The sequence below is a fragment of the Physeter macrocephalus genome, chromosome 19 (assembly GCF_002837175.3).
Source record: "Physeter macrocephalus isolate SW-GA chromosome 19, ASM283717v5, whole genome shotgun sequence".
Taxonomy (NCBI): domain Eukaryota; kingdom Metazoa; phylum Chordata; class Mammalia; order Artiodactyla; family Physeteridae; genus Physeter; species Physeter macrocephalus.
This window is the reverse complement of record NC_041232.1, coordinates 59,955,186-59,966,545: the sequence shown is the minus strand read 5'-3', so window position 1 is coordinate 59,966,545 and position 11,360 is coordinate 59,955,186. Positions and strand designations below refer to the sequence as shown.

The window sequence follows — 11,360 nt, the reverse complement described above, 5'->3', positions numbered from 1 at the left end:
CAACAACTGCGCCACCAGGGAAGCCCCTGTGCATGCATTTTAAATTTATGAATTGGTATGATTATAAATGTCATTTTCCTCTTTAAGCCAGCACTATGGTTTTAAGATCTATCCTCATGGCTCTACCTGTGGTTCTGGCCTTCTACCTGCTGTGCTGGCTACCAGGTGTGAAGCACCCCACTCGGCCTCTGCCCTCTCTCCAGCTCTCTGCAGTGCAACCAAGGCCATGGTGAACAGCTCCACCTGGAACTGTTTATACTCTGGCCAGGAATTTCTGGGCCACAAGGTGTGTAGATACTCAACATGACTGAATTCTGAGGACCTGCTCTCCAAATGGCAACAGTGTTCAATTTCCCACCAGCATCTCATGAGGACCCCAAGCTTGCTCCATGAGTGCTTTAAAAGAACATCTGTTCTGTATTTGAGACCACATTTTTTGTGGGGTGTTGAATGGGAGAGTTTGGAATCCTACATGTACATAAGAGCTCACACTTATTAATTGTATTGTTCATAGCCCTGATATCTCTGCTCATTTTTTGTTCTCTTGATATATCTGTTTCTGAGGTTTTGGTAAGATCTTAGCTACAATTATTAATTTGTTTGTTTCCCCCTGCAGTTCAGTCGTTTGTTGCTTGATGTATTTTGAGACTGATCGTTTAGGTCACAACTGTTGATGACGAGTGTGTGCTCTTGGCTTATTGTTCCCTTTACATCATTCTTTGTCCTTTATTTTTGGGCTTTAATTTCACTTTTCAAGGTATTATGGTTGATACACTAGCTTTCTTTCAGTCTGGATTTATTTAGTATATCCTATTTCATCCTCCGTATTCAAACATTTATGTCTTTCTGTTTTAAATGTGTTTATTGTAAACAGCAAATTGTTCAGTCTTTAAAAAATGCAGCCTGAGAGTCTCTGTCTTTCAGTGGTGAATTTAATAGTTAACTTTTTTTTTTGGTCAATTACTGTCATATTATGACTAATTTCTACCTTCTGCTTATTTTTTTGTGCTTGTTATTTTTTTTTTTGGAAGGGGAGACTTTCTCTAATATTTTACTCCTTTTTTGCTGTCCATTGCAAAGAGAATATTCCTCTGGTTTAAAATTTATAATTCTGATTTTGTTCTCATGGTGGTTGCCCTTATCATCCATGTTTATTCCTCCCTGTGGACCTTGTAAACGTATGAATTTTTGTACAAGCTAAGTACTCTAATAGGCTCTCCTGCCTCTTCCCCCACCCGCCCTGCCACCATCATTTGATATTCCAGCTCTAGGTCTATTTCTTCTGTTTTTCCCCTTTGGTCCTAATAAACAATAAACATATTTGATCACCTTACACTTCTTGTGTCCTTTGCAGCATTTCCTGGTTTCATTTTTCTCCTTATTTGGATGCTTCCACTCAGAGTGTTTTCAGTACAGGCTTCTGTGGGTAAATCTTATGCTTGAGAACACTTTTGTTATTCTCTCAGATGCCTCCTGTATGTAGAGAGGCATCCATGTAGCATCGCTGGATTGAATATTTTGGCCCTAGTCTTGGAGTCTCTGGTTAGGAAGCCTACATTAGTTCCTTCTCACCAAACTGACGTGTCAGTGGTGTGCTGGTGAGCTGGCCATCTGGGAAAACAAAGCTCAGATTTGTAATTTCTGGGGTGTAAATACTCCCACCCTCTCTGATTTCCAGCTACCAAAGTGATGTCACTAAGTGTGGCACCGGAGGGATATGTTCACTTGAGTAACCAGCTTTCAGGAGCTGGTTGGAGCTGTCTCCCCTCTCCACTGCTGACATGGAATTGAAGGGCTGGAGGAGAAGGACTACTTTGGTAGCCTCTAGACGTCATACATTTTGCAAATCAAATTCTTTTATCCCATCTATTTCCACCTTGCTTGGTATCCTGGGCCAACTCAACTTGCTTTATAGGTGAGGATATTGAAATACTTAGAACAGCTGAATGGATTTGTTAGTGGTCAATAATCAGAATGGCATGCATGTGGAGGGTTTCCTGCTCTTAATAAAACCATATTATAACACTTTGGTGGAAAATGCATGAAAAATGGTATTTTAATTGTTCTATGTCATCACTTAGAGGTTCTGGGACACCTGAGTGAGCTGTGAGCATAAACAGCCTTCTGGCGAAATTCTTGGATGCTTGATCCTCAGACAGCCATAACTCAATGGTCATGAAAATAGAGCCTGAGACCTTCTTGGCCTTAAGGTTTGATCACAAACTCAGAGGTAGCCTCTAGAGTGTGGCTTGTTCCCATTTCCTATGTGGGGCATTTGTTTCCAGCAAGAAGTGTTCTGTTTTCCTGGAGAAGCCATAATTGGCTATATATAATCTGGAAGAGAAATAGGCAGCCAAGTATTCTTGGGCTGATGGAAGAGGGCTGGGATCTCAGGGCTGACAGAGGAAAGAAAATATAAACGTAGACACCAGCTTTTGCTAAATGATGGATTTATAGTTTGTCCGCTCCCCCTTGTTTCCTTCCCTCATCTCCCGCCTTATGTCCTCACCCCACAATGTTAACCTGGAAGGGTGCAGGGGGTGGGCACTGAGGCACTGTAAGTGGTTCATCCCTGTCTTTTGGGGGTGGGGGGTGGGAAGGCTGAGCCATGTGGCTTCCCACAAAGGGACCCTGTGTTTTAGGAGCTCAATGCTATAACCAGAGCAACTAAATAACAAGAGTTACTGGCCATTCAAGAAGGCCTGGACTAGTAATTTTAGGGTGCAAGACTATCCCCTAAGAAATGAGATGGGTTGCAACAACTTGCACTTCAACTGAAACAGAAAACAATGACCATGGTCATTTCTGTGTAATTCCCTTTGTAAGCAAATCAAACTTTCTTCTGATAACTTTCAACCCACCCTCCTCTCTCTCTCTTTTTTTTTTTTTTTTTGGAAGAGGTATCTTTTATTGTTTTGGACTTTATGTAATACAGTCATTACAGTGAATACATAGCTGTTTCTTTTTCAGTGCTAAGACAGAATGGGTGACAAGTGATTCTGTGGAAAGAGGTAAGAATGCATTTTATCTATTCATCCTCATCTCTTTTCAAACACATCCTTAACCGTGGAAAACCCCTCAGATGAGCACTGTGTGGACAATGTAGGTGAGCCGCGTTTTAAGAAAACCCTGACACCAACTTGCAGCCTTAAACATTTAATGAGAGTATGCTTATGAATATTACAAAAGGAAACACATTTGTTTAAAATATGATTTAAATGTTGAAAAAGATCAATTTTCATTTGATGACATTTCTAGTAATATTTGTTACGAAAGGAAGGCATGTTGGCATTTCCAGTGAACTTAGGTTCCTAATCCCAAGTCTGGAGAACATCTCATGACCCAAGAATAAATCTCCATACAGCATTAAAATTGTCCTGCCTCTTCTCCAGATAGCCCTTTCATCTTTTACTTAAAGTAATTATTTATTGGTCATGCTGATTTTGTCAGTTTACAGGAAAGAGAAGAATCAATACTTCTGAGGTGGAAGGGACTGTAGGGCCCCTCCTCGTCATGAAACCAATAAGAAATTGAGGCTGAGAGGGGGGATGGACCCACCCAAGTGGTTGGAGTTCACTCATGGCAGAGCTGGGGGCAGACATGCCCTTTTGCCTTGTAGACTGATTTCCTGACACTACGTCACTGCATTAAATGACTGAGTTGGCTAACAATGTCACCAATCTCTGTCCCCTTCCTGGTGAGTTCTCTTTAGGGGTGTGGCTTATTTTGCAAAAGAGAGAAAATTCCCCGCAAAGGGAGCTCTTATGGAGTGAGCTATAGGTGTAAGGTCTAAATTAACCATGTTTTTGGTAAGTATTGTGCATCTTAGAACAGAGAACTTCCTGAATAGGGACTGCACGCTTATTTCCCTGTTCTTGGGAATAACTGGGGTATAGGCTTGCTTGGGGGCAGAATCACAGAACAATCAGAAGGAGAATTTAAGTGGCCTTCAGCCTGGGGACCTGGACAGCCTGCTGAAGGCTGAATTTACAGTGACATGTTTTGGAAAGGGCAACTTAGGAGACATCGTAGGCCTGGTACTTTGTGATGGTCGATGCTCTTCTGTTTTTCTCCTGGGACAAGTAGTAGATTCGATTGGCCTCTGGGTAGGTGACTTTGCTGAGTGGGAGCTTGTAGATGGCCGGGTTGTTGGTTGTCAGGAGCAGGAAGGTGAGTGCCGAGAGGCAGAAGGGCCAGGTGCAGGGCGGTAATCCAAACTGGGGGGAGGGGGATCACAAGAGAAGCCTTGGTTACATCAGATGCCTGTGCTCGTCTCATCAGCCCTTCACAATCACCTAGGGTCCTGGGTGGAGGAGGGGAGGCTTTGTGGGCACTGAGCAGAATAATACTTAATTCATGACCAACATAAATCAAATCGTGCCATTGGGGTCAGTCTGCATGGTAACAGGGAACACATATTCTTCAAAATGCAGCCACTGGAACCCTCTTATAATATGCCTTTATGTAGAAGACATATTTTGCCTTGGGTGTCTGGCCAGGCTCTGCCTCCCACTCTAGGACTTGTGGCCCTTCCCCACCTTCTCCCAAAGCCCCTGTTGAAGGAACAGCATCGGCAGCCATTTTTTTGTTCAAAACCTTTTTCTCTTTGGTCACATCTGCTTGCACTAGAGATAAGCACCTGACCCAAATGCAGCTTCCCATAGGCAGGCTACCTGGGAATAGAATCCCTGTCTTGAGAATTTGAGCTAAGAGATACAGAGACTGTGTCCAAAGACTCGATCTGAAGAAACTAGAGAGCCAACCAGTGCTGGGTGGATATTTGGGGGCCTCTGTGCAGCAGAAGAAACCCATTCCAGAGAGACACAGAAACAGACATATGGAGAGAGGCAGAGATGTCACATCCTAGTCCCAGGGAGCTGGAGATCAGGAGTAGCTACCTCTCTCCTCAAGGGCTCTCCCATTCCCAACAGCCTTTCTCATGATGTTCCCCTGTTTTTTATACCTTAAGATGCCCTGAGGCTTTTAAATACTCCTCCCCACTCTTCATTTGAGATAACCTGGATAGCTTGTTAGCAAAGAGCCTACAAATTCAACTATGAAGTCGATCATATCAATGCCCCTTCTCCCCCAAACATCCTTTTATCATAAGCAGTAAAATCCTCAGGGAGTACCATTGAAGGCGTGATTCCAGTTGGTGTGTGTTCAAAGATGGCCCTATTGGGTGGGACTTAAGGAGGAGAAATGACAGCCTGGTACCAGAACTGTAACCTTAAGGAACACCCATGACTGAAGAATTCCACTCTGTGAGTCTTACCAAAGCCCTGCTAAGACTGCATAGGGTGTTTTGGAAAGCATCTCCTTCAAGTCCTACAGTGGGAAGGATGTGGGCTGGGAGTTCCACAGACCCAAATCCAAATCTCAGCTCTCGTTACCTTGTTGGAGCCATTTCCTCTTTCTGACAACTATTTCCTCAACAGCAAAATAAGGATAAAGATATCTACTCAGAGTTGGTGCCTAGTGCATACTAAGTGCTCAGTAAATGGTCCTCCGTTTGTGGTCATTGTCGTCAAGCAGAAGGCGGTGCTGTTGAAGATACGGGGCTGCACATGCAGGAGCCGATTAGAAAGCAAAATTGTGCAGCTCCTAAGTGCCCTCTTCTATGGAGGCTTGAACGGTCTCATAAATGTCATTCAACATTTTTATATCCTGTTCCTCAAGGAGACTGGAAATTCCTTCAGAGTGAATTAATAGCCTGCACTTTTTTTGAATCCCTGAGAGTGGGCAGTACAGTGTCTTAAACATAGTAGGCACACAGAAAATAAATATGATTTTGTTTTGAAAAATGTCTAGGTAGGGTGATACAACTTGTAACTTCTCTGCACAAGATGAAGGGGCCAGTTACCCTGTAAATTCCTATGATCAGGAACCAAAGTGTCCTGTTTGCATCCCTTCTAGTACCTTGTCCAAGGAAGGCACGTGACACATATTTACTGGATGGACAGTTGGGTGAAAGGATGGGGGCAAGAAGAGGTGGGAAAGCCTGGGGCAGACAGGAGCCTCAGAGGCCAGGCTCCATCCTGTTTCTGATGGTCAGCTATCTAGGCCCAGCTCTAATGGATCCCATGCTGGGGACTCACTACCTTAGGGTTTCATTCATTCCGCATTTCTTGAGCACCTACTATGAGCTGGGCACTGTAATAGGTACTAGAGATAAAGATAAGAATACAACCAGGCCCCTGTTCAGAAGGAGCGCAAGGACTGACGGTGGAAGAGGACTGGTGTGTACTGGGCTTGTCACAATGTTGTCAAGTGTCGTAGCAGATACGTACACAAAATGTGATGGGGTCTGGAAGAGGGACTTAGTCCACTGGGCGGCAGAGGATGGTATTAGGGAAGTCCAATTCTATTGCTTAAAAAATTCCTTCCTATGCTCTGTCCGAACCACCCAATTTCACTGAGGATGGAGGAAGGATTTAAACAGGGGTTAGTGGAACGCCCATCTCCACCTTCACCTGCAGGACCAACGGGACTTTTCCTGGTTGCCTATGTGAGCTGTGCCTTGACCCTTTATGGAGGGGGAGGCATCGACTGTAGGCTGAGCCCTGTGCGCTCTGCGATGGGGCCAGTGTCCCTCCTGTGTGTGTCGGGGGCTGGGCTGGCCATGTGGCTCCCCTGACCTCACACACCACCTGCACTGGGGCTCAGACAAAGAAGGGTTCTCAGACTGCTGCACAGGCCCTCAGCCGCCAGCTCTGGCTTCTCTCGGGCTTGGCTCCTGTCCTCCTGGAAGCCTTGCCTCGTGGCTCCTGACTCCCTGGTAGTTGCTATGGGGTGAACAAAGATGTACACTGGTCCACAAGCTACTTGGGTAGATGATCTAGAAACATAGGAACAAAATTAAATACGAAGATTTAAAACTAGTTGTAGAGGAGTTTGATTTACAAGAAATTTACAAGAAACGAGTCTGATTTACAAGATAATGCTCTTCAGACTGTCCTTCTATACGGAGCCCCACTGGCCCACTGACCACAGGATCTGATGGACCAGTGTTGACATTAACACTTTTGAGGCCCAGCTCTCTCTGTCTGCGGCTGTGGAGGAGGGAAGCGTGATTTGAGACATGAGGGATGGATTGCGAAGGCGTTCCCGGAGGAGGGGTTTGGGGAGCTGAGAGAATACAGGGGAGGGTGTAATGCACATTTCTAGCCCATGTTGACTCACCACAGATAATACGTTAGCCAGGGCAGCACCCAGGTAGGCTGCAAACAGAGCTGCAAAAGAACCAAGAAATAGTCAGGTGACTAAGAGCGCCTCGAGTTTACATATTCTCTCCCCATACGTTTTGTGCCACAAATGCTATCTCTCAAGTTAAAAAAAATCGAGTTATGTTTCCGTTGCTTGGCAGCTTTGAAAAGTGTTAAATTCCATGCGAATTCTGGCACAACTAAGACAGCAGATGAACTTTGTTAAAAAGGACCAGAATTTAGCTGTTACAGTTCTCCTGGGTCCTACCACCTTGCATTCTAGCAAAGGAACATTTAGGAGCATAAACCATAAATGAACATTTTACTATACAGCCAAGGCACATGAATCCCAGAACTCCCTGCTGTGATATTTCATCACAAGTTATTAACATAATGCGGGTTTCCAGGGAGGAACAGCATTCTTTAAGCTTGAGGAAGACCACATACACCTACTGCCTCATCTTCCGGGCTTTGTGTGTGGAGGGTATCACTAGGCTGCCCACTGGGAAGACCCAAGTGCTGGTGAGAGGTGAGCTTCCGCGAAAACGGGCCACAGTAATTGGGCTTTGCTTCTGAACTCTCACTTTCTCCACTAAAAGCATCCCAGTGGTCCCTAGGATATTAACAACAGCAAACCTTTATCAGAGAGTTACTGAGTGCCCTGACCACATTCTTCAGCATTCCTACAAGCATTATTTGAAGGTTCTATGGTTAATGTTTGGGCGCATAAGGTTAACTGCTGTCTCTGATGTGAACTGCCCAATTCCACATATAAAGATTAATTTGCATAAGACTTGCTCTGTCGGAAAGTTCCAATCACCAGCACGGAAAGCAGCAAGCACAGCAGACAGCCCACGGGCAGCAACCGAACAACCTCCGTCTGAAAACTCTGTCTGCATGTGGCTGAACACTTAGTGTTCTGTGAAAATCGTTTTCAATGTACTAATCACTAAAGGACCATTCAAAACAGTTTAAAATTAAAACCCTTTTATAAAGCAAACACAGCCTCCCATTTATCTTTGGAGGACCAGCAGAATTTCCGCAGGGCGGTTTCCCTGTGGGCGTGGACACCGGCGTCATCTGAGGTGGAAAGGGAACCCAGCTGGCAGTACCCACCGCAGGAGACGGCGAGGAGGTGCGTCTGCCAGGTGATGACGTAGAACATGCCTCCTATGGCGATGCAGGCCAGCGTGCTGTTGAAGCCACACAGCCCGAAGTAGATGGAGTCAAAGGGTGTCGCGAGAGTGAGGGCTGGGGGAGAAGACAGGCTGAGTGCTGTGGGGGTCGCACGGGCCCACCCGCCAGCCCCACAGTCCTCAACCCAGACCAGTTATCAACGCCAAAGTATGTAGAAAAAGGACTTCCGAGTATTCAGTGAAAAAACATCTAAAGGAAGCAAATGGCCTTAGTCACATGCATATCAGTGGTTAAGCTGGTATGGGTACAAGAGACCCTTTTGAGTAATGAGGACAGCTTTTGCTCAGGGGAGCAGGAGGGCACCGGCATCCAAAATGGAAGACACATGGCACCATTTTCTTGGGAGCAGGCCTCAGATACAGCATCCTTATGGACCATTAATAAGGGACCCATTAATTAATAATGACACTAACCTGCTAACATCCCCATGGCGGATCCGATCGCAGCATGCAAGCAAATAAGAGGTGACGATATGAACAAAGCTATGAGGAAAATGCCTCCAGTCCAGGGGTTATCGCAACCGTACACTTGGCCGATTCCTACAGGGATGGCTCTCAAAAGCTGCAGGTCCAACGAGAGCACATGCAATTATGGAGGCAAAAGAGACAACTTGAAGCTTGGCTGGAAAAGATTTGGGGCCAAACCCTCCACACTAATATTTTGCAACAGTTTTCCAAGATATTTTCAAATAGGTTCACTCTAAAAGGAACACAAGATTTATTGTTTTAATCTTAAGTTCTTAGAACAGTAAGGGGTTAAAATGTCATTTCCTTTGTTTAGAAACATGAGTGTAAGGCACTAAACTCTCAGTGAAGAGAAACTGAATACTTCAAATGAGGGTGTTATTCATTAGAAAAGTAACAGATGTCTGACCAAAGTTGGGGTTGAAAAACTCTTGTAACATTTTTTTAAGCTAAAAACATGACTAGAAGGCTAAATATTAATTAGATGGAAAAATGGTCCTTTTTGTTTCCAAGAACAGCATGTCTGGGCTGTGGTCACATTTGTGCAGTCGTCTGGGTGAGGAGCTGGACTCGTATCCACAGAGCAGGCCCTGGGCAGGTGGTATCCTGGCATCTGCGGGTTTTATTGATAAACCTGTCGCCTGGCTGATGGAGGAGCACCCTGATGTGTTAGGCCTCCGTGTGTCTCAGGTAGCGGACCTGTGTGTGAATGAGAAAGGAAGGCCAGGGTCCAATGTCGAGTGGGCACTTGCACACGTACTCTGGAGTTTGGGAAAAGGATCCAGGGCACATGGGCTTCCCCAGCGACTGAGATTGGGTCCTGTGTTTTGGAAGGTTGGCCAAAGGCCCTTGAACAAAGAAACACTTACAGGAGGGGCTCTGGGCCCTGCTGGGATGCACCGGGGTCCGTCCTTCCCCTTGTGTACATTTCATGATGAGGCAGTTTTTCCCTCAGCCCAAGTCCTCTGAGGACTCCTCCTGGGGTGCAGGGGAGGGAGGTCCTGTAGCTCCAGGGCTCTCGCCCCACACGAGAGTGTGCAGGGACAGGACTGCAGGGTAGTCTAGTGGGTAACCCTCTGGGCTCCATCCCCCGTTATCCCAGGACAGAGAACAGGACTGGGCTCCGGCATCGCCATGCAGGGGATGGCGGGACAGGCAGAGAGTTTGGTGCAGAGGCAGTGGTGCTGAGTCCTCTGGTCCCCAGCCAGTTGCACCCTCCAGCAGGCTCTCCTCTCGCCAAAGAGCAGAGGAGCTTGTGGGGCCTCAAAATCGTTGGGAGGTTTAGACCCTCTCTCTGACATCTACCACTTGTTTCCCCAAAACTCAAGGCTCTAGTTATAATTGTCAAAATGACAAAACATACTCACTCTTACCATAATCCATTCAAAATTGGCCAGAAAGGTATTTCTTAAAGAATAACCACCAAACATTGAATTTATCTTTCCTGGAAATTTGGGGGTTCTAAAGCATTTGTACAGTATTTTCCATTAAAAAAAATTCCTAGTTATCTTTTCAATTGAAAATGTGGTTTGGAGCATGCAAAATATCTTAAACTTGCCTTTTCTACCATCATTTCCCCATAGCACGCCAATTAGAGCAATTTTGACTTCAAAAGATACTTATTGGTTGAATATCATGAAAGGGAAGCCTGAGGGGCTGAACTGCTAACAGCACCTTTTCTCACCTTTAGCTCATGAAGGTACACACACACACACACACACACACACACACACACACACACACACACACACACACACATCAACAAGGATGGGGCTAATGTGAATACGCCTCTTCCTAGATAATGCATCTTGGACAAATGGAGGTCTCTTTCTGCCCCGCCATGCTGCTGTCTCCTTGAACTGTTCAGAGAAACTAGGCACCATTATTTCTGACGCAAATTCCCTTCAACAAGCCCAGGTAGCTTTGTGATTCGATGATGAATTGCCAATAACAAAGTTCAGAGTGAGCTCTAGCCTATGGAGTCATTTAGTGTAAGAGAGTAGGGGGACCTCAGAGAAAACGTGCCCAGTTAGAAAAGAAGGCTGATGGGCATAGTTCTCCAGGCTGACTTAACGCTTTTAGAGCAGCTTCTTATTTAGTTTGGCAGACTTCCAGCGGCCAGCAGTATATACAGAATACTTGCAAAAAGCTTAAAAATCTCTGTTATATAGATATTTCTTAGTGGAGCAACACCTGTGCTTTAAAGTGTAAGGATGCCCCAGAGAGCAAGGGGAAGCAGCTCCCCAGGCTGGAGCAGAGACTTGTTGAGCCAACAGATGGCAGTGTGTGTGATGTGCACGTCTTCAATGATTCAACGACATTGAATGAGAAAAAAAATACACAGAGTCGCTTGGATTGAAACTGGAGTAAAGCATCAAAAAGGCTTTAAACACATGAAAGATGCTCAACATCATTAATCATTAGAGAAATGCAAATCAAAACTACAATGAGATATCATCTCACACCGGTCAGAATGGCCATCATCAAAAAATCT

General features: G+C 45.3%; 1 protein-coding gene across 3 annotated transcripts in view; it reads right to left on the bottom strand.

Moving 5' to 3' along the window:
• Positions 1 to 3,326: 3,326 nt before the first annotated feature.
• The window catches only part of SLC14A2 (solute carrier family 14 member 2), a 57,649-nt gene continuing 49,615 nt past the window's right edge, over positions 3,327 to 11,360 (bottom strand). For 2 of the 3 annotated variants that reach the window (XM_007114998.2, XM_007114997.2), the window contains 4 exons: positions 8,816 to 8,963; positions 8,322 to 8,456; positions 7,183 to 7,232; positions 4,017 to 4,217 (listed from right to left, as the gene is read on the bottom strand). In XM_007114998.2, coding sequence (XP_007115060.2) covers positions 4,017 to 4,217; positions 7,183 to 7,232; positions 8,322 to 8,456; positions 8,816 to 8,963 — 534 coding nt within the window. Of the gene's footprint in view, positions 4,218 to 7,182; positions 7,233 to 8,321; positions 8,457 to 8,815; positions 8,964 to 11,360 lie in introns of all 3 variants that reach the window. The other variant, XM_024132270.1, reaches the window with a different exon arrangement.